General features: G+C 41.6%; 2 protein-coding genes across 2 annotated transcripts; one reads left to right on the top strand and one right to left on the bottom strand.

The window, feature by feature from the left end:
* The first annotated feature begins 1,416 nt into the window (after positions 1-1,416).
* Positions 1,417-12,611, top strand: LOC4327944 (zinc finger protein BRUTUS). The gene is made up of 14 exons (XM_015760972.3): positions 1,417-2,026; positions 2,891-3,100; positions 4,031-4,225; positions 4,304-4,659; positions 5,710-5,935; positions 6,014-6,182; positions 6,287-7,531; positions 8,346-8,517; positions 8,592-8,813; positions 9,428-9,565; positions 10,603-10,837; positions 11,128-11,187; positions 12,054-12,125; positions 12,205-12,611. The coding sequence occupies exons 1-14, from the start codon at positions 1,751-1,753 to the stop codon at positions 12,337-12,339; spliced, it is 3,711 nt and encodes a 1,236-aa protein (XP_015616458.1). The 5' UTR covers positions 1,417-1,750; the 3' UTR covers positions 12,340-12,611.
* Positions 12,612-15,549: 2,938 nt separating this feature from the next.
* On the bottom strand, positions 15,550-16,005 carry LOC107275379 (uncharacterized). The gene has a single exon (XM_015783479.1). It carries the CDS (start codon positions 16,003-16,005, stop codon positions 15,550-15,552), a length of 456 nt encoding a protein of 151 aa, XP_015638965.1.
* Positions 16,006-23,697: the final 7,692 nt, after the last annotated feature.

Raw genomic sequence — 23,697 nt, 5'->3', positions numbered from 1 at the left:
GTGCCAGACTGCTTGATATTCATTCTGATCTAGACGGCTTGTACTTGTGCTTGACATTAATTGAAGATATTGGAAGTTTATGTTGTTATTCCCCTTTGGAAACATATATCAACCAAGAAACCTAATTACAGGTATGATGGTAGCACAGCCAGCACTGAAAATACATAGGAATGTTATCTACATGCATGACTATCATCTGTTCTGTTTCTAGCTCGACCTATCTTATTCACTTTTAAGATGCACTTGAGAGTTCTTTAAGCAACTGATAAACCGCTCTACCACCAAAAAAGCATGGTCAAGATTATGGGTGAGGGTTGCAGCAATTGCTGATATGTATCCGTCTCTCCCCCACAATCTGGGCGACAAGAACCATATCATATTGTCATATACTGTACATGGTAATGGTAGTGGAGAAGAAGGGAATTGTTTCAAATATATTACTCATGTAGTCTCCTTCAGTCTGTTTGAGAGGTGGAGGAAGCAACCGCATTCCACTAATGTTGTTTCCTAATCTGATCTAGATCATGCTCTTTTTCACCTTTTTCCTTTTTTTCTTCTCCTTGGCAATTGCACCGGCAATTGTAGACAAACTTTCTGTGACAAAATTGATCGGGAAAATTGACGGAAAGGTTAACTGGAATGGGTTTTGAGTAATAATAATTTAGAGAACTTATCCTGTTTTGTTTTCTCCCTACAAAAATATCATATCGATACTTCCAATTGAGTTGTTGTGATTTGTTTTATTATTAAAGATATTTTAAGTATGATCTATAATTTTTTATGAATTTTTACTATATTTTTAATAATATAGACGAATGGCCACTCAGAAAACATATCATTTCCGTATTTCCTCCCTACAAAAATATCCCATCAATACTTCTAATTGAGTTGTTGTGATTTGTCTTATTATTAAAGATACTTTAAGCATTATTTATATATTTTTAGTATATTTGCATTTTTTAAGATGAATGATCAAATATTATATCAAAAATTTTAAAACATCATACTCCTATATTTTAAAAGAGAGGAAGCATGTTATCCTTTAGTATATGTATAAGCCATAATAACAATTCACTTAAATCAAATTAATAGATATTGGTTTCTAAGACGTAATATCACACAATATTTCTCCGATCACCTCTAAAACAATGATCCTCTACAAACTATTATATAAAATACTACCGTGTATTTTTTTTCTCGTGTTCATTTTCCTTGGGGCAGGCAGCACAAATCAATGGCCAAGCCCCTTTTCAGGGTGAGTTTTTATTCTGTTTCCAGGTTCCAAGCTTCCCCTCTTTGTGCATCACCCATAGGTTAATCTAGAAAACCTTCCATCTTGAGACCCAACCAAACGCTACGAAAACATACAAAAGAAGCCGCAGCAACAAAGCGATCATCCTCCGCACGCACGAAGCCGGCCGCCGTGGTAGGTTGGCAGAAAAATAACCACACAACACAAGGACGGAGGGGGGCGATACGAGACGGGGAGGAGAAAAAAAAAAAGAAGGGAAAAGAGAAGAGAAATCCATTTCAGCGCAAGCGCAGCGAAGCGAAGCGAGCGAAACGAGAGAGACCCGCAGCAAGAGGCCAACGCGACGCCAAATCCATTCCTCCTCCCCTCTCCACAGGCTGGGGGAGACGAGGCGAGGCGAGGAGAGGCGACGCGAACACCCTAGGCGCGCGCGGCCACGGTGCCCAGACCACGGCGCGGCCGAGCCTCTCGTGAGGTGAGGTGAGGAGGGGCGGGGGGATGGCGACGCCGACGCCCATGGCGGGGGAGGGGACGCTCGCGGCGGTGATGCCGCGGTCGCCGTCCCCTACGGCTTCGGCGGCGGCGGGGTCGGCGGCGGAGGCGCCGATGCTGATATTCCTCTACTTCCACAAGGCGATCCGCGCGGAGCTCGAGGGGCTGCACGCGGCCGCCGTGCGCCTCGCCACGGAGCGCGCCGGCGACGTGGGGGCGCTCGCCGAGCGCTGCCGCTTCTTCGTCAACATCTACAAGCACCACTGCGACGCCGAGGACGCGGTACGGATGCTTCCCCCCGTGCAGAGCTTCTTTTTTTTTTTGTTATGGTTTCGGTGTTTTTTTGTGGTGTCGAGCAGCTTTGGATTTGGGCGTGGAAACGCGTGGGCTAATCCCAATTTTGGTGGTGTTTGGGTTTAGGGTTGCGGAATTGTTTCCTTAGGTTTGGAGGAACTGAGTGCTATTGGATTAAATGTGGCGAACACTGGTAGGATCTGAAATTGGATGAAGCTCATACCATGGTGTTGGAATTTGTTATGATCTTGCTTTGGTTGGAAAGCCTAGAGGATAGTCATGCTAGTATGAACGTTTTTTGTTTTTTTTTTTTGCCACTGTGGCCATTTCTATGTTTATGTCATGAATAAACATTGACTTAATTGTACAAACAGTTACACGAAATCCACTGTTTAATTGAAATCACGATGGGAATTTCGACCTATATCATCATGTGTGCCTTTCTCTGTCTAATTTATGGATAACACTGATGTTTTGTGTTGATTGGAGCACAGTAACTTTCACATTTATCACATATCAGATTGAATAGGATTATCTTGTCTTAGTTTTCAACATCTTAATAAAATGCTTAATACCTATTCCCCTAATAGGGGAGATTGACTTTTATCTGCCCTTGTTTGAGTGGCGGAGGTTTAGCTGACAAACAAAGGTACTTTTACCTTCTTTGCCTTAATTGCTGCAAAAAGTAGAGGTCTATGTGTTCAAGTGCAAAAACGTTTCTGTTGCTGTAAGTTGTAACTGCTTTAACATTATATTCTGTAGCTTTTTTTTTGAAAAATCTTCTATTCCTTCTAAATGGCAGCAATCAATAACAATTTCTTCATGTTATATATTTTGTTCTGAGTATTGCAGGTTATCTTTCCAGCACTTGATATCCGAGTCAAGAATGTCGCAGGAACCTATTCTCTTGAGCACAAAGGGGAAAATGATCTCTTCAGCCAGCTGTTTGCTCTGTTACAGCTGGACATTCAAAATGATGATAGTCTTCGAAGGGAACTCGCATCCTGTACAGGGGCCATTCAAACATGTCTCTCCCAACATATGTCCAAAGAAGAAGAGCAGGTCGGTACAATATCCCCATTTTAAAATCTCTTATGAAATTAATTGCATCACATCCTACTGAATGAAAAACAGTTTGTGCTCAGCCTCTTTATATTTTTATTATCAGTGGGTTCTTCTATTCATTCTATCACCACTCTGTATTGAAAAGTAGTCCTAACCATGTGGGCAATGCTCTCACATTGTATTAAGGTTTGTTTTTTGTTTGGTTGAGACTCAAAAGTTCCCTAGCAAAGATCGTATTACATGGTTGTCCAACACCTTGCCCTTTTGACAGTGTTTGAGAGCTTGGAATCTCCTGTACTGCAAAGATTTTGAACTATACCGTTCCATTTTTTTTTCTTGACCTTAAAAAAAAACAAGTATGAGAGAAATGGTGGCAGTGATGTAGTTGTCTTCTAGTTGTTACCTTTTCTCCCAACAATTTCCTTTCCCATCCTCTCTATTTTGTGGTCATTGCCAAGGGTACAGCAGAGTCCATAACCCATAGGTAAGGCCACACCTGAGAATTAACTTACTTTTCCAATTCCTAGTAAAGCTTGCCAAGTGCATCTAAGTTAATTGCATATGCCAACATGAGTGTCCAGCCTGGTTTTTTGAGTGGTCATATGGAAGAATGTAGCTGTAGCCTATTGCCTGTGACAGGGTCACGCAATTCTTGTTGTCATGCTGGGTTACTGAACCGAGGAATCTGATTTAAGGGCCCAGGATGTTAATTTGGTACCATTTTACTTTTGTAGTTCAGAGGGGCTTCATTATAGTGTAGAAGCTTTGTTAAAGTTCTTTATAACAGTCTTGACAAAAGAACTTGTAAAAGCAGGTTATCGTACAAAACTGCATTGCATTAGCTAAGGTCCAAATGTTTCTGCTTCTCAGTGTATGGATTATTACCATTCATTCCTACCTATGGTTGATCATCTGAAGTTGTTTCAGGTCTTTCCATTGCTTACGAAGAAATTTTCATATGAAGAGCAAGCTGATCTAGTGTGGCAGTTCTTATGTAACATTCCTGTAAATATGATGGCAGAGTTCCTCCCCTGGCTTTCGTCTTCGGTTTCATCTGATGAACATGAAGATATCCGTAGCTGCTTATGTAAAATAGTACCTGAAGAGAAACTCCTTCAGCAGGTTTTTATAATATCATGCTTATTACATTTTGTCATTGATTTGATCATGCATTAAATCTTAATTTTCAAATTTGGGAAGGTTGTCTTCGCGTGGATCGAAGGGAAAACAACGAGAAAAGTAACAGAGAATTCCACCAAGTCTAATTCAGAAGCAACCTGTGATTGCAAGGATGCCTCCTCCATTGATCATGCAGATAACCATATTTCTTCACATGAAGATTCTAAAGCTGGGAACAAAAAGTATGCAGAATCTATTGATGGTCAGGTTGAAAGGCATCCCATAGATGAGATTCTGTATTGGCACAATGCTATCCGTAAAGAGTTAATTGATATAGCAGAGGAGACAAGAAGGATGCAGCAATCTGGAAATTTCTCTGATATATCATCTTTCAATGCAAGGCTGCAGTTTATTGCAGATGTGTGCATCTTCCACAGGTACATAATTTTATATCTTGATCTATGAACATCTTATTGATGGAATCATGGGCTTGTTGTGTAATTATAGTAATGATCTTTTACTTAATTATTCAATATTACCTTTCTCTTAGTGTATTCAGGTTGGTATTTCTTGACTTATTGTGCCATTTGTTTGTTGATGTACAAGTATTCGGTGCTCCTTTGCATCAACCTACTTGTTATGTATGATTTCGGCTTATGTTTCTTGTTACATAGACATTTGGTGGATTTATTAATAGCCATCATCTTGTCTTTTTGAAGAGTATAACGTGATAATCTACTAGTCTCTCTTAAATAACTAGATTCTGCAACTTTGCAGCACATCACAAAAATGGCACACTGACCCATAGTCACCATGACACCATGTCACCATAGCATAGGATTGTATGCTTAAACGCAATTACATAACTCCTGGATATCAAATTTAATACTGCATGAGTTGGGGATAAACCTATGTCTTCATTAACAAAGAAGTTCACTTTTATTACAAATGCTTGGATTTCCATCCAAAGTAGCCAGTGAGTAGTGATTACAAATGCTTGGGGAAGAAGTATGACCCGACATTCTGATTATCAAGTTTCTGTTGAGACATTTGCATTTGTAGCCTTTCTTTCTATATAGTTACAACCCACCTAATCTATTTGTATAAAGAAGTCACCACAAGAAGCCACATCATCCTTTGACATCCTTGGATGGTACTTTGACGTTTCAGATTAGTCCATGGTTTTTCCAGCTTGCATTAGTTCTTTTTTTTTTTTGGCTATCAGATTAGTCATTTTCTCAGTTCGAGATATTGCAATTGCAACTCCGCTATACACACCCAACATCCTTCAACAATGCATGGGGTGTCATCTAGTTATTATTCATTTTGTTGTACAGACAGAATTATATGTGGCATGTATTTACAGCATGGTAGTAGTAGCTTGTTGGGTATCGAACCATGTATTTCTTGATTACCTGTATGCTTTTCACTTGAAAGAACTAAATTCCTCTTTAGTTTCATCACATTCATTTTTCTGTGACCTACAGTATTGCCGAGGATCAGGTTGTGTTTCCTGCAGTTGATAGTGAGCTGTCCTTTGTGCATGAGCATGCTGAAGAAGAGCGCCGGTTTAACAATTTTAGATGTTTAATTCAGCAAATCCAAATAGCAGGAGCAAAATCAACTGCACTAGACTTTTACTCTGAATTGTGTTCACATGCTGATCAGATAATGGAGACAATTGAGAAACACTTCTGTGATGAAGAAACCAAGGTTAGAAAGCCTCAATGTAGCTAGACTGCCTTAATTATTGCTATATTGGTTGTCTCATCTTCATCTTAACTTACTTAGGTGCTTCCTCAAGCTAGGATGCTTTTCTCTCCTGAGAAGCAAAGGCAACTTCTGTATAAAAGTTTATGTGTGATGCCACTGAAGTTATTAGAACGTGTTCTCCCATGGTTAGTGTCCAAGCTGAGTGATGAGGAGGCATCTTCTTTTCTTGAAAATATGCGCTTGGCAGGTTACCCCTTTACTTTGATTTATTGTATGCTATAGTATAAATACATTTCGCTATGTGTAAAGAACTTCAAAATTCACTGAACTAAAACAATGCATATGAAACAGCACCATCATCGGAAACAGCACTGGTTACCCTTTTCTCTGGTTGGGCATGCAAAGCTCGTTCAGAGGACAAATCCAATTCTGGGGAGTACTTATGCTTAACATCTGGAGAAATGAGATGCCTATTGGATGAAGTTGATGGACTGGAAAAATGTCGGCCATTCTGTCCATGTGCTTCACGTAGCAATACAGATGCTTCTCTGCATCCGCAGACTGAAAATGGTTCTAGGCCAGGAAAGCGAGGAAATGATGCAGAATCTGTTCCTGGTACTAATGGAAGTGACTTGTCTCAGACTGATGACACTGAAGCACGTCCATGTAGCAAAAAACCTTGCTGTATTCCTGGGTTGAGAGTAGAAACTGGCAATCTTGCTATTAGTTCATCGCTGGCTTCTGCAAAGTCATTTCGCTCTCTATCATACAATTCTTCTGCTCCTTCATTATATTCAAGCCTTTTTTCTTGGGAGACAGATGCATCTTTATCTTGTTCAGATGGCATATCAAGGCCAATCGATACTATATTCAAATTTCATAAAGCAATTCGCAAGGACTTAGAGTACCTAGATGTTGAATCTGGAAAGCTTATTGATGGTGATGAGTCTTGTCTTCGCCAGTTCATTGGAAGATTCCGTTTATTGTGGGGTCTTTACAGGGCACACAGTAATGCTGAGGATGAAATTGTTTTTCCTGCTTTAGAATCAAGAGAGACATTGCACAATGTCAGTCACTCGTACACTCTTGACCACAAGCAAGAAGAACAATTATTTGGAGATATATCTGATGCCCTCGCTGAGCTTTCGCAGCTACATGAGAGGTTGACCCACCCCCACATTGAAGTCAGTGAAGCAGAGAAAAACGATTTTAATTCCTCTGATGAGATTGATTGGACTAGAAAGTACAACGAGCTTGCCACAAAGCTTCAAGGAATGTGCAAGTCTATCCGGGCTGCATTGACTAATCATGTCCATAGAGAAGAACTTGAGTTGTGGCCATTGTTTGATGAGCATTTTTCTGTGGAGGAACAGGATAAGCTTGTAGGTCGTATAATTGGTTCAACTGGTGCTGAGGTTCTCCAATCGATGCTACCCTGGGTTACTTCAGCACTTACTCAGGAAGAGCAGAACATGATGCTGGATACATGGAAACAGGCCACTAAGAATACAATGTTTGGCGAGTGGCTAAACGAGTGGTGGAAGGGAGCTCCGACATCATCTGATTCTTCAGAAGAGGCATCCTCTGCTCCAGAAGGTTAGTGCAGTTGGTTTCTAATCTTGTTATCTTATTGCTACTCCCTCCGTTTCAGGTTATAAGATGTTTTGACTTTGGTCAAAGTCAAACTGCTTTAAGTTTGATCAAGTTTGTAGAAAAATATAATAATATTTTCAACTCAACACAAATTTATTATGAAAATATATTCAATTATTGATTTAATGAAACTAATTTGATATTGTAAATATTACTATATTTGTGTATAAACTTAGTCAAATTTGAAGTAGTTTGACTTTGATCAAAGTCAAAACGTCTTATAACCTGAAATGGAGGGAGTATTTGCAACTTGGATTGGGCCCTTCTTTCTAATATCACATATATTTGAATAGTTATGGTAAGCAAGCTTCATTACAATAACATTATAAATATCATGGTTTTTTCTAAAAAAAATGGGGCAAATCGGTATCTATTAGTTGAGGCTCTACGTTGCTTGAATGAATTATACATACATATTGGGCTAGAGTTGGACCAAACCATTTAAAAAAAAACAAGAAGATCTGGCAAGTGTTAATATATCTTTGGCTCTTTGCTATGGTTCAAACTACGAAGAATTGAAGCTATAGCTAGCTAATTTCTAGGGCGCATTAGAATAAAAATTCAAGACAATTCATCAAGTGTTTCATTGCCCCTGATAGGCTATCCATATTTCAAACTGGTAGAGTGGGTCAGTGGGATGTAAAGTTATACTAGAGAAAAGCTTATCATAAACATGACTTATTGATGGCTGTTTAGTCTCGTTTCCCTTTTTTCGTTTGAAAATATTTTCAGTTGCCTTTTCTTTGCCCTTTTGTAGATAGTCATTTACAGGACAAGATTGACCAGAATGATCAGATGTTCAAGCCTGGATGGAAGGACATATTTCGAATGAACCAGAGTGAACTTGAGGCTGAGGTGCGAAAGGTTTCACGAGATCCTACACTTGACCCAAGGCGGAAGGCCTATCTTATCCAAAATCTCATGACCAGGTTTGTCATCTGAATATTTCAGCAATAACTTTTTTTATAGAAAAAAATTCTGATCATAATTATGTATATTTCAGTCGCTGGATAGCTGCTCAGCAGAAGCTACCAGAGCCAAAATCAGAAGAGTGTAGTGAAGGTGCCGGTATCCCTGGATGTGCTCCTTCATATCGAGACCAGGAGAAGCAAATATTTGGTTGTGAGCACTACAAAAGGAACTGCAAGCTTGTTGCTGCATGCTGCAACAAGCTGTTCACTTGCAGATTCTGCCATGATAAAATTAGTGATCATACGATGGAAAGGTAGAGTCTGTACTGCATCATTTTACTATTGTAGAATACTTATGTTGCCTGATCATACTAGAGTAAGTATACCTAATTTTGCTAGAAGTTGGCTACCCTATGTCTGAAAAAGAAGATAAACGTGTAGAAAATAGAGAGCTTGCAGTTAAATTTCATAGACATAAGCACAATGGTGTGTTTGATCATCTCCTTTATTGGTATCCTTTAAATATCTTTTCTCCCACACTAATATTCATATTTTTATGGCTTTGCCTGTTTAATGTGGCATAAAATAAGTTGTTCGATTATGCTCATCGATTGGCTATATTGAAATGAGTTGATGCAGATGAACAAAAACTTAGCTTGATAGGTAGCCATAGTTGTAGCGTTAAGATGGTGTAACAAGTAGAGATTCTGATTCAGCTGAAATGTTTGGTTCTGTTACCTTTCTGCTCTTCTAATTTTTACGGGGCATAACTCTGCTGCAATGTATAAAAACAATATAGAATGATGATAAAAAGCAATAAGAACTGGCAAGCCAGTTAGTATAATATCTGTTATGGCATATTGATGACTTATAGACCTTCCAATCATATCAGATAGTAAAATGTGCCAAACTTGTTTGCTACCTGTAGGAAAGCGACACAGGAGATGATGTGCATGGTATGCTTAAAAGTTCAACCTGTTGGTCCAAATTGTCAAACTCCGTCTTGCAATGGGCTATCCATGGCAAAGTATTACTGTAACATCTGCAAATTTTTTGATGATGAAAGGTAATATTTCTCGACTACACTGACAGACTTATTAAATGTGCCTTAAGACGGAGTTTGTTGAGATATCTCTGGGTTGGCACTAAATAACTGCCGTGTTTTTCTATCTTCATTACAAACTAAAATATTGCTTCACTATTAGTCTCCTTATTATCTTTTTAGATATCTAGGTATCTCCATTGTTTTAAAACAGAAATGGTTCTCCAGCTTTGAACTTTTGACTGTTATTTTGTTGTACAATAGAACGTTAAGAACAAAAAATTTTAGACATAAGATAATACTTTCAAATATGCATCTCATGTCTTGAATGCCACCCCTTTAGGGCACATGTTTTTTTTCCCCAAGTTTAACTGTTAAATCCTTGAGAACATTCTGTGAAATTCTGTGTTCCCAATGGAAATGGGGCCTCAGTTTATATATTTTTTGGACAAATCATTTGGCAAAATTTCAAAGTTTTGAATCTTGAGATGTGTGAGAATTTCACAAAAACAATCAAACAGATGGAATAGTTAGGCTCATTCATTTTATTCAAAAATGAAATAGAACTAGTTAGAACAAATTTTGCCACATTGTGATTTGTTTTAAAAGAACAGATGGAATAGTTGTGCTCTTTTTTTTTTCCCTTTTTCTTTGTAGGTATGTTTCTTCCTTCTTAATTCAATGAAATGCAGCCCTCCTGCTTTCCGAGAAAAAAAAAAGAAACAGAAAGGCTTTTTTTTAAAACTGAAATTCATTTTTTAATATCCTTAAACAAATCATGTGTTCTTTAATGCTTGGCAGAGTGATAGATGACACCATTACCTATCTTACAAAAACTTCCATGACTTTTTTTGCTGTGTGTGTGTGTGCATTTCGGTGCTCCAGAGCACCTAAGTTGAGTAATTGGGTGCTTCCAAAGCACAGGACAAATCTCAGTTTTTCATGTGCCTTTATTATGTCTTCTCATTTACCATGAACACTTTGGAATTCAAAATCTGGATTGCAGTCATTCTGATTGGCACACCAATAAGGCTCTTCTAATGCTGGGACTTCTTTTTCAGGACTGTTTATCATTGCCCATTTTGTAATTTGTGCCGTCTTGGGAAAGGTCTTGGTGTTGATTTCTTCCATTGCATGAAGTGCAATTGCTGCCTTGGGATGAAATTAACAGAACACAAATGCCGGGAGAAAGGGCTAGAGACAAACTGTCCAATCTGCTGTGATTTCCTATTTACATCAAGCGCGGCAGTTAGAGCTCTTCCCTGTGGCCATTTCATGCATTCAGCTTGCTTTCAGGTGTGTTAAGGGCCTGTTCAGATTATAGCCAAAATAAACCTTACCAAATTAATTTTGGCAAGATGGCAATATTGCCAAAATTTTGGTAGGATTTCTTATGTATTTACCAAATTTGGTAGCAAACTAAACGTAGACATTTTTTTGGCAACTTTACCAAAAAAATGGTATGGTTGAAAATGGTATCAAAGTGAACAGGCCCTAAATCTAGTTGGATCATGATGCAATTTGCTGACATTATCTTCACACTGTCAATAATGAGTCTGACTAATTAATCAATTTATCAATTGCAGGCATACACTTGTAGTCACTACACTTGTCCTATCTGCTGCAAATCCTTGGGAGATATGGCGGTAAGCTACATCACTTTTACAATATTGTGGCTATTTTGTTTTTACAGTAATGACATGAGTTCTATGCTTGATTAGTTTGCATACTTTGGTGAAAGTGCTTATTTCTCCTTATGCAAATCTAGAGAGTATTTGCTAAGCTGCCTTCATGGAACAAGAAATTAGCACCATTATTATCATACTAATGTTATGCACCTTTTCTACAAAAATAAAACAACAACATTGTTCTGTTTCTTAATATAATAAAGGATTTTTTTCCTGCACTAGTCCTGATGACTCCTAAGGGCTATAGTTTACCAGTCCCTCAGTTATAAACTCGTTTCTTTATTGTGATTTGTGAGTTAGGGGGTGAGGGTGTTTTACTGTGAGTACCATCATTTGATGATTGTTTGCAGAATATTTTGCTTGCCTGCAGACAAAGAATAAAGGCCAAAAGAAAACTTTACAGTCTCTTTCATTTTTGTGAGAAACTGATCTTTGTTATGTGGGGATATGTGAAACTAATCAAATACTGCTAGTTTCATTTTTTGTTGTTTGAATTTTAGCTGCAATTAGATGACTTAATGCGATATCTTGTCCTGTACATGTGATACCCTACAGTGTTCTGTCCAAATATTACGGAACTGTGATCCAGATTCATGATTTACTATGTTTCTTAACCTAGTCTGTTATAGGCTTCATGCTGCTGAGGGATCTTGAATATATTGCTTCTTGGATGATTTGTGATCTGTTTGGAGTTATCCAAACAATTTAGCTGTATCTCCTACAATATCTCATGCTATAATGAGTGCTATTGATGAGCAGTCTAGATTTGAAAACACGCTTATGAATCTTAACGAATATACATGTTCTTTTTTGTCGATATACAGGTGTACTTTGGCATGTTGGACGCCTTGCTGGCTGCTGAAGAGCTTCCTGAGGAATACCGTGATCGGTGTCAGGTATCCCAGATCTTCTATTCTTGGTTTTCGCTCTTTCACCCGCTGCGTTATTTATTCCTTTGTTGTTTTACTCATTCAGGATATACTTTGTAATGATTGTGAAAGAAAAGGGAGGTCTCGATTTCACTGGTTGTACCATAAATGCGGCTCCTGTGGTTCTTATAATACCAGAGTTATCAAGACCGATACAGCAGATTGTTCTACGCCAAACTAGTGGGGAATTATTCTTTCTTCGTTTTTGGCATATGTAAATATAGACTTACAATACATCGTGTAGTTGTGTAGCATAGCTACCATATTTTTCATCCCTTAGCTAGTTCATTTTTGTCAAGCCTAGCTGCAATCTACTAGGTCTAGTGTAAGCTGTCAAAATGGACGCTACATGCACCTTCCTTTCTGCCCCCTGAAGCCCTTCGACGCATAAGTATACAGTATATAACTATAGATTGATCCGATTCAATATCTCATGATCCGTTTATGCCTGTATTCTTTCATCGTTCGACGCGTTCAAAAATGCTGTTTTCCAGGGTTGTTCTCTTGCTTCTTGAACGTTTTACGTATATTCTAAAGGTAAGTCAGTCCCAACCCTTTCCCTTAATTTTTCTTGTGAAGTTGTATCGATTTTGTCGCTTGCATGGCTGACACCCCCAAAACCAGCCCATTATCAACTTGATCCCATCAGCTGGTTCTACCACAAGTAGAAGTGGGCTAAGATGGCATGCGGCCCACTGCGGCCGGTTAGTCAGCCAGTTGCTTGGTGGTGTAGCATATTTAGCCCATTTGAATATTAGGGGGTTATTCAGATTGATGACATTTTCAACCATACCTATTTATTATTTTTAGCAAAATTACCAAAAAAAAATTGTCTACGTTTAATTTATTGCCAAATTTAGTAAATACATAACAAATCCTGCCAAAATTTCGGTAATATTGTCATGCCAAAATTTTGGCAATGACAAAATTTGGTAAGGTTTATTTTGGCTACAATCTGAACAGGCCCTAGATCTGGCAAGGATGTCCGGGAATAAGAATAAGTCTACTTTACCTCCATCATGTCTTGATCCTGATTGAATCGGCTCCCTCAATTGTGAAACCGGGTATAACATCTCTCCCTTTTTGAAAACCAGTGCAAACAACCTTCTTTGGTGGTTTAGGAAGTAGTTTCTGTTGACGTGGCAAGTTGGTTGTGGTTGACTTGCTCAGCAGGTGGGACCCATATGCTAGTGACTTTCACCTAATCTCATCTTCTTCTTCACCTCTCCCCCCTTCTCTTTCCTATCTTCCCTCTTCTCCCACATGCGCCGATGGCCTCGCTAGGCACCGCGCTATCACACCCGACCACCCTCGCAAGCAGCTCCTCGGTCTCGTGTGGGACTGTAGCTGCTGTGGGCGGCAGGGGCGTCCTCCTCCCCGTGTGGATGGCACGACCTCCGTGGTGGAAGTGGCAGCATCTGTGATATGGCGACGCTAGCCAAAGCCAACACGACCAATGGTGGAGGCGGCGGAGATGCTAGCGCTGGCGGCTGACCGAGAGGAGCTGGCGCGCCTTGATGTTGTTGTGTGGCTGTGCCGGTCAACCGCTGTGCCCGATGAGTTTCTCATCTACGACACATGACCAGCTCCCCTCCCCGTCTGGCATGCTCGATAGTGGTGGGGGGATGCAGGACCTCGCGGTGAACACGGCGATGTTGCTCGCGTTTTAGCATGTGGTGGGACCGTGGCTACCGTGGGCAGCGGGGGTGTCCTCTTCCCTGTGCGGATGGCCTGACATCCATTATGGAAGTAGCAGCGTTCGGCATGGTGGACATGTTGGTCAAAGAGGTGATGCGGTGATGCCGATCGATGCCAGCACTGGCGCACGGTCGATGGTGGAGGAGGTGGGGGCGTTGGCTGCCGACCGAGAGGAACGGGTGTGCCTCGACGCTGTCGCACGGCCGCGCCGGTCACTTGCTATGCCCGACGAGCTCCCCGTCCACGACACATGACCAGCTCCCCATTCGACATGCTTAGTGGTGGTGGTGCGACGCAGAACCTCGTGGTGGACACATCAGCGATTGTCATGGGCGACGGGAGCATCCTCCTCCCTGTGCGCATGGCGTGGTGTCCGGATCGGATGTGTTGGCGCTGGCGGTTCACCGGGAGGAGCGGGCGTGCCTTGAGAAGCTCCTTGTCTCTTACTTCGTTGGCGCCGAAGCCCTCTCCTCACTCCTCCACGATGGCAGTGGCTCCTCACTCCTCCACGGCGTCAATGCCATGCGCCGTGCGTGCTTGGGTTTCATGTCATAGGGTGTGGATGGCCAATGGCGGCACATGACATGTAGGACCAGCGGTGCAGATGACAAGGTAGCGAGGGAGGTTGTGGACTTGTGGTCACCGCTGACGGGATTTGTGTGGCCGGCCTCGGGGGAGGGATAGAAAAGAGAGGAGAGTCGCGGACATATGTGTCCTACATTCTACGTAAGCAAAAACTGCTTACCTAACTACTAAAGAAGTTTTGCACCGATTTTTAAAGATGGAAGATGCCATATGTCCAGTTTTACAATTGAGGGATGTAATTTGTCCAAGGGCAATACTTAAGTAAGGAAAAATAGATTTATTCCACGGGAATATATCTCGTGCATACAAGTTTCCTATGTACAAACCGTGCACACCAACTAACAAATTTCACCAAAAGTATTTACCTCAAATTCATTATATTTTAGCCGCAATGAAAAAGATAAAAAAAAATAAATTTTGATATATTTAAGTGTGAATCTATCAATTTTTTCTTTTTTTCACCCTATATTTAATGAATTTGAAGGTGAGATTTTACATGTAGATATAATACTACTAATATAAGAGTGTATATAAATATTTTTTCAAGAGTTTTGTTGATATTTTGTGTATATGTACACGAAAGACTTGTATGCATATGGTACGTTTCCAGAATGTCAACTACAAATTTAGAGTGCACATACTTGTGTATTTAGTGATAAGCCTTGGCCATATTTTGAAGGGAAATTTTGTTACATGACACTGTTTATGTGTGGTTTTAGCTCTAGGACACTGTCCAAACTTACTTTTGGAGGAAAACACTCCATAAACATGGTAATTTGTCAGTGGACACCGTGCCAATTAAAATAATAATTTCCGATTGAAGAGGAGAGAGAAATCGCGTGAAATGTCAAAAATACCATTGGGCCCACATGTCAGCTCTATCTCCTATCTCTCTTCTCCTTTTCCTTCTGATAGCTGGCGCTCCAGCTCCTCGACGGTGCACGCAGCGGCGGGCGTCTCAACTTCCTCGAGACATTGGCGATACACGCACGACGTGTTCCAACACGGTTCGCCGGAGCACGTGGCGGAGCACCGGGCTGAGCACCTTCCAGCACCTCTGCACGCTGCAGGCGTTCTCCAGTACCGAGTTGAACGCCGCCAGCGGGTCTCATTGCCGCCGGAGCACGCTCACGGTGGCTGGCTTTGTCGCCGCCGTGGTGGCGGCGCCGGCGGCGAGGCGTGATACGATGGGCGCCCACGACATGTCGAGGTAGCTCTTGACGTAGCCCTCCATGCGCTCCTCCCAGGCACGTGCCCATCCCGACGGCAGGAACATGGCGAGGTTGGAGCGCACGGCGTGGCGCACGATGGCGTGCGTGTTGTTCAGCATGAACACCTGCCTCGTCCTCGGGAATGCAAGCTCGCCAGACTTCTCCTCGAGCACGGCCTCCAGGTGGACCGTCGGGCCAATTCGACGGTGGGTACGCACCCTCGCCACCGTGGCCGGCGTGGCGACGACGGTGCAGAGCACGCCATGGGTGGCCAGCAGCAGTGCGGTGTCGACCGCCGGTATGAGGTGGCCCTGCGCCATGAGCGGGACGAACACAAAGTGCGCCGCCGCCATCGATGCAGATAGCTCGTGTTCTCGCTGGCGATGTATTGCTATTGCTTGTGCAGCTAGCTGCTGATCCATCCATATGTGTGTGTGCGCGCTTTAAAGAGAGACGTGACGGCCGGTGCTGTGTTCAATTGTTTGTTTCCATATGCCGGCATTTGGGAAGACGACGATGATGTGGACCGGCCGACCTCATTACCGGGAGGAAGAAGAAGAAGGGAGAAAGAAAAGAGAGGAAGAGAGATAGAAAGCTGACATGTGGGTCTAAGGGTATTTTTTACATTTCACGTTATTTCTCTCTTCTCTTCAACCGGAAATCATTATTTTAATCGGCGTGATGTCTACTGGCAAATTACCATGTTTATGAAGTGTTTTTCCCAAAAGTTAGTTTAGGCAGTGTCCTAAAGCTAAAACCATATATAAGCAGTGTCCTGTAGCAAAATTTGCCTATTTTGAAGTGTACAAGACGTGCTTGCGTGTGTGTATTGTGTGTAGGGTGATGTATTTGGTGTGTGTTAAGTGCGCATCCAAATATAAAATCTCTCTAAAAAAGTGAGGTGCGCGGATGGCTTAATGAGAAAGGGGATTCGGGGACCTCACTTAATGGCTTAATATAATCGCCACAGTCGTTGCCACCCTGTGCTAGGGATTCGGGGACAAAGGGGAAAAATTTAGTGGGGGGAGAGAGAAAGAGGACGGTCATGCACATATTGCAGCCGTGCGGCATTGCTGACGTATCAAATTTCACCATGTTGGACAGCCACATGTGTATTTTAAGTCAAAACCGTTCACAACTCTGTTTGGGGATCATCTATCCGGTTTATATAGTTTAGGGCGTAAAATATTAGGTTTTCGAGTCAAGGTGATGATCCGATCAATCTCGATAGGTTAAGGGGGTAATTGGTACTGTATCTTTGTTTTTTATAAAAAGAAGTGAACCAAACATGAGATGCATTTTGAATAATGGTCATCTACTAATTTTGTTTTTCATAAACTATCAAATTTCTCACATTCAAATGCATGATAGTGCTTCTGCAACGAGGTTGCTCTAGCATAAGCAGCCTTATTTAATTTTTGGGTGGTGGTCAAGGTGGAATTCTGCAGTGACCCCTAAGCTATGCGAGTCATCTTGGTTACCTAGAACCGGCAATAGCGTCTTTCTCAGCGTCGCAACTTTATTGAAAATGTCATTTCTAAGGATATTTTCCTACCACATTCTTTTCTAGACGACTATCCTCTTGCGGTGGACCGCCACAAGATGACCATGTTGGCGCCTTGGCGGGCCAGTACGAGAGAGGGTGGATCCATTCTCTCTTGACCTCCTCCCCCTCTCTCTCTCTCTCTCTCACCCTTTGATGTGTATAAAGCCAATCAGGTGCGTCGGGTTGTCATTCTCCTGGTTGTTTCCCTTAGTGAACGATCTTGTTGTAGGCATGAGGCATGGCTTGTGGTTTTCTTTCCTGATTATAGCCTCTCAGGGCTATGCTATAGTCTTGTTAGTTTTTTTCTGTGCTATATCAATATGGAACATCACATTTTCTTGTTTGGCCGATCAAAAAATTAGTAAATTGTGGGAGGTGAGCCCAAGAGTGAGAAATCTTAGGGCCGGGCTACAGGCGTAATAAACAAAACCGTTAACAATTTTTTTTCCTGAAAACTCTCAATTTGTTAATCATCAGATTGCATTGAGATTTGTTTAAGGGAGTAGGGAATTATTTTTTTTTTACGACATGTGGGTGCCAAGGGGTTTTCGAACCCACGATCTCAGGTGAAGGAGAGTGTGGGGCTAGTCAATCGGGCACACGTTTTTTAAGTTGATTTTATACCGGTTACATATAAATTATAGTGTAATTATGATTCAATTACACTATACTTGTAGTTGAAAGATTTTATAAAAAAAAGACTGAAAATGTATCGTATAGCCACTTCCTTTTCAACAACTCACACACTTTATTCTATTTCAATCTGGTTTACACGATGCATCCTACAATCTGGTTTTAGGATGACAACTCACTGATCTGATTCTGACGCCCAAGGTGCATCTCATAAAGAATGTACTGATGGTGATGGAGCCAGTCCAACTGACATTGGAGTAGAGTTATATATATATGCTTCACCTATGTGGCTCCGTATCACCTCTAATTTGAAGGCAATGCTTGACCAAATATTTTAAGTCTGCTTTCTAGCACAGTGTAACTTGACCCAGCAATAAACAAGATTGCAGTAGCACGTAGTTATCTTGACCTGGCCTGACTACAAAGTTATCCATTCTAGTATCGATTTTCATGGTATGCTTGATGGGGGATAGGAATTCGGTGCTGTTCTGGGAGGATTGTTGGCTGCAGGGTTCCTCCATTCGGTCGCTGGCGCCAGCTATCTATGCAGCCGTCCCTGCTCGTCTCCGGAATCATCGCACGGTGGCCGAGGTAATGACTGACAGAAGATGGATCTAGGACATCAATTCGGCGTTAGGTATTCAAGCGATCCTAGAGTATTTCAAGCTTTGGGATTGCCTTCAGTCAGTGTAGCTTTCTGAAAAACCGGACTCTCTATCTTGGCAGTGGGAGACCTCAGGAGAATACTCTTCCCGCTCGGCTTATCGTGTTCTCTTTTTTGGAAGAACTCGTCTCCAGCACAAGCCAATTTGGCAATCTTTGGCGCCCCCTCGCTGTCGCTATTTCCTTTGGTTGGTAGCTCTTAACCGTTACTGGACAGCGGACCGCCTCCGGAGCCGTGGTTTGTTGCACCCGGATGGATGTGTTCTGTGTGATCAATGCGAAGAGACGATTGATCATCTCTTGGTCGCATGCCCGGAGTCGCAGCAACTGTGGTGGGTTGCGCTCAGAGCTATTGGGCATTCGGAGTGCTTACCGCTCAATGAACACTCTTTCTTCTCATGGTTGTGTGACTGTCATAAGAAGATGGTCAAGGAACATCGATGAGGTTTCGACACCATCGCAACGTTGGTTGTATGGACAATCTGTAAGGAAAGAAACAATCGAGTCTTCAACCAGAAGAGCAGAACTTGGACGGAGGTTGCAAGGGTTATGACGGGTGAAGCTGAGCTGTGGCGGCTAGCTAGAACTGCAATCCCTATTTTGGTAGCCCATGTTAGTGGAGATGGGTCGCAAAATTTAGTTGGAGATTAGGCTCCTTTGGTTTTTGGTTCTCCTCCTGTAACCTGTTCCCTTCGCTTTGTTTTTTTGCCCGCTTTGTACATACATTTATTTCTTCTTAACATAAAGATGTGCTCCTTGCGTATTAAAAAAAACAAAGTTATCCATATTGCCTCTCAAAGAAGTTTCGCTAATCTAAAGTTAAATTGACTACAACACTTGACGTGTTGACTTGTATGGTTATACCCGTTAGGCACTGTCTGAAACATTTTTCTTTATTAATGTGGGAGAGCCAAATGTCCTGCATTTTCAACATTGTCTAAATTAATAACAACGTAAACTTACTTCTTTTGGAATAAGGTATTGAAGAAAGTAAACGGAGTTACGGAGAGCAAACCCTTTTTATGGAGAAAATAACTTGTAGTAAGTACCTCGCATGCATATGGAAGCGCACTTGCCTGAATTTAAACTTTTTTAGTGTAACTGAGTTATGCTTGAAGCATACCTTCTTTTTCTTTTTCGATCTTGTTGGAAGCAATCCTAGTACAGCTTGGTCATGCGAATGTGCTGAATGTTGTCTATGCCGGATCGCCCCCCTCATTTTCCATTAATTACCAACACATAGCGTTAATAAAAATGTCGATGATAAGGCGGCAGTTACTGGCGATAAACCCAAAGTATACTGGTGCTGTGTGGTCCAGCAGACAACTTGCGAATTGTGATAGCAGCAGCAGGAAAGACACGGACTGAGACCTGTACTAAGGTACTCTTTGATTTAAAGGAAATTCATAGTAATTTTAGAGAATTTTATTTCTATAGGATTTTTTCCTATATAGCCTTTTGAATCAAAGGAATGGATCCTATAAAATTCCTATAGATTGTCTTTTCCCATGTAAGTTTTGGAGGAAATTTAACATGAGGTAGAACCTCATGGAAAGAATCCTTTGAGTCTTTATCTATTCTCAAATTCCTGTGTTTTTCCTGTGGCCCAATCAAACAGTCATTTCTATGTTTTTCCTGTGTTTTGCAATCCTCTGTTTTACACTTGCATTCCTGTCATAATCCTATATTTTTTCTATTCCTCTGTTTTTTCATTCCTGTGATTCAAAGGGGCCCTAAAACTGGAAAAAGGAACCACACTTAGGGCTCCTTTGAATCAAAGGAATTATGAAGGAATTTCATAGGATTGAAATCCTATAGGAAATTTTCCTATGTAGCCCTTTGATTCAAAGGATTGAAGTTTTCCAAATCCTACAAAAATCCTATGGAATGGCTTGCTGCATATAGGTTTTGGAGGAAACTTAGGGCCCCTTTGAATCACAAGAATGAAAAAACGGAGGAATAGGAAAAACATAGTATTCTGACAGGAATGCAAGTGTAAAACAGAGGATTGCAAAACACAGGAAAAACATAGGAATGACTGTTTGATTGGGCCGGAGGAAAAATACAGGAATTTGAGGAGAGATAAAGACTCGAAGGATTCTTTCCATGAGGTTCTACCTCATGTTAAATTTCCTCCAAAACTTGCATGGGAAAAAACAATCCATAGGAATTTCATAGGATTCTATAGGATCTATTCCTTTGATTCAAAGGGCTATATAGGAAAAAATCCTATAGGAATAAAATCCTCTGAAATTCCTATGAATTTCCTTTGAATCAAAGGGGGCCTTAACAAGAGGTAGAACCTCTTGGTAAAAATCCTTTGAGTCTATCTCTCTCATCCGATTTCTGTGTTTTTCCTTTGGTCCAATCAAACGATCATTCCTATGTTTTTCTTGTTTTACAATCCTCTATTTTACACTTATATTCCTGTCAGAATCCTATATTTTTTCTATTCCTCCGTTTTTTTCAATCCTACGATTCAAAGCGCCCTTACTGTGTACGTTCTGTGGCTGTCTTTGGTGCGCAAGTAATTGGAACTGCTCAAACCACACCTAGACGAGGAACTGGCAACGTCGGATGGTAAACCGTGCGCGTTTAGGTAACAACAGGAGTTCGTCCACCACGGTACCGCCGTGAAATGACATTCTAATCCCTACTACTTCCTTATAATAGTCGTGGTTTCAACTCCGTCACGAGCATGGGGCAGCTGCGCATGGTAACTCACTAATTACTCGCGCGACGACGCGACCCCCATCTCTCATTCTCTTGCAGTCGCGCCCACGCGACGGAAGAACGAAATCCTTCTCCTTGCGCAGTTGCACCTTCCGGCCGGCGGCCCAGCCCAGCGTCGCGAGTCCGTGATGCACTGCAGTTGGCTCGTCCCGCGTACTCGGTGCACGTTGGCAGTTTCGGCGCACCGCACAGTCGCACACACGGACGCGCGCCGGCGCGCGCCGCTCCGCAGGGCACCAACCAGATTACCAGAACCATGCCGCCTGCCGATCGATTCGTTTAAAACAGCGTACGGTGTGAGAGGCCCGTACGCAGGAGGAAGCACCAAGGCCGCGAGCCCGCGATCGACAAGGTGAATCCTGAGCCCGTCTGGCTATGATCAGGTTGTCTTCTCTTCTGTCCTTGCCTGGCACTGCCGCGCTGGCATAGCCTATGCCTTTCCCCAATCCCCACCGATCGAATTGACTTTGGTGGCGGCAAAACTAAGGGCACTTTAAATCGCAGGATTGAGAAAACGTATGAATAAGAAAAACGTAGGATTTTAATAGGAATGTAAGTGTAAAATATAGGATTGCAAAACGCAGGAAAAACACAGGAATGACCGTTTGATTGAACCGCTGGAAAAACACAGGAATTGGATGAGAGAGATAGACTCAAAGGAAAATTACCAAGAGGTTCTACCTCATGTTAAATTTTCTCCAAAACTTGCATGGGAAGAGGCATTCCATAGGAATTTTATAGGATTTCATAGGATCCATTCATTTGATTCAAAGGGCTATATAGAAAAAATTCCTATAGGAATAAAATCCTCTAAAATGCCTATGAATTTCCTTTGAATAAAAGGGGGCCTAACGATTCTAACCTGTCGTGGTTCCCTGAGTAGAGTTGACAGTTTAGTAAGAAACCATCGCATAACATGAAGATCGGCATACCACATTATGCAGGCAGTAGTTGTACTTGTCCCACTTTCTTACTGCATCCTTTATTTGCTTTAAAATAAACAAATCTAGTATGACATATGATGCATTCTAAATTTCTAATCCTATTTAGATGGATAGTATTAGGATGTATCATATAATGTAATATATTTGTTTATTTAGTAGAAAGGAGTATGTAACTTTACAGAAACGGTAACAATGAAAACAATAAATAAACACATAAAAAGGGAGACGGAATAATCTGTTGTTCTACCTACTGCCAATCTCCATGGTTTACCAAATTTTCTTCGAGATAATGTTTTTTTTAACTAATATGGTAGTGATGGAATATATTTCTAAGGGTAGTTAACGTATTTTTAAATACCTGCTAGTATATGTGACCTATATAGGGGATGCAATTTGTAATTAACAGGAGTACAATAAATCATATGTCCATCTATTTAAATTCTCTAAAAAATTCTAACGGATAGAGTAAATTAGTATAATTGTAATTAGGCTTATCCATCCATGCATGTTTTTTTGCGGTAACAGTAGCATATTACCATCATCATCCCATGTTAAGCCCTGATTCATTCATGGCTGTTTTGCTACGTGATCCACGACGTATATATATACCGAGAGCGTGCGTGAGCGGCCGGCGGCAGAGCACCGGGCCCACATGGCAGTGGAACCGCCGGTCTGACCAGCTCGCTAGGCTCTGCGCCGCATTTCCCTATGTGGCTGTCGAACAGGCCCCACATATGGGTCGCGTCGTATACCAAACGGAGACCGTGGCAGTATAGTACTATCGTGACGGAGAGTCGGAGAGAGACCCTACGTGACGTCACGGCGTGACACGTCGCGCCGTTTTGTCCAGCGAAACGGCGTGCCGTGATGGCACCAAAAACCACTTGCAAGGAACTAAGGAACTAAGGGCATCCACAATGGTTATATATAGGCTCTTTACAAGATATCTATGTCAACATATTTTTCTATTTGGAAGAGATTAAATGAAGAGAGAGAGCAAATCTATCTACTAACCTGGAGATAGTCTATAGAGAAAAACGAGACAATGGATTAGAGAGCTATAGATACCCATGTGTAGATATACTATTGAGGTGGTATACTATTAATCTAGTCTATTGCTGAGATGTAAATGTTTTATAGATAACACTTTACTTTACCATTGCGGGTGCTTTAAGGAAGGGCACGTGCTGGCGATGAAAAGTCAGGTTTTTTAAAGGCCAAACTGATATTCCAACGTTCCAAAGCGTCGACCAATCTGAATGAATCGTTTTGAGCCACAACATGCCGCTGGATATCCCAATCATCTTAGCTAGCGGACCCATACTTATAATTAGGGATGAAAACGGTCGGAAACGATCGGAAAACAGCCTCAACCATTTCCGTAACCATATTTTTCTCGGAAACGAAATCGGAAACGGTAAAGTCGGAAACGAAAACGATATCGGAAATATCGGAAAACCGGAAACGGAACAATACGGACGGAAACATGTCGGTACAGATCGGAAACCGGTAACAAATACGGAAAC

The sequence above is a fragment of the Oryza sativa genome, chromosome 1, assembly GCF_034140825.1.
Source record: "Oryza sativa Japonica Group chromosome 1, ASM3414082v1".
NCBI lineage: Eukaryota > Viridiplantae > Streptophyta > Magnoliopsida > Poales > Poaceae > Oryza > Oryza sativa.
The sequence above is the reverse complement of the archived record's forward strand: the minus strand, read 5'-3'. Positions and strand labels throughout refer to the sequence as shown.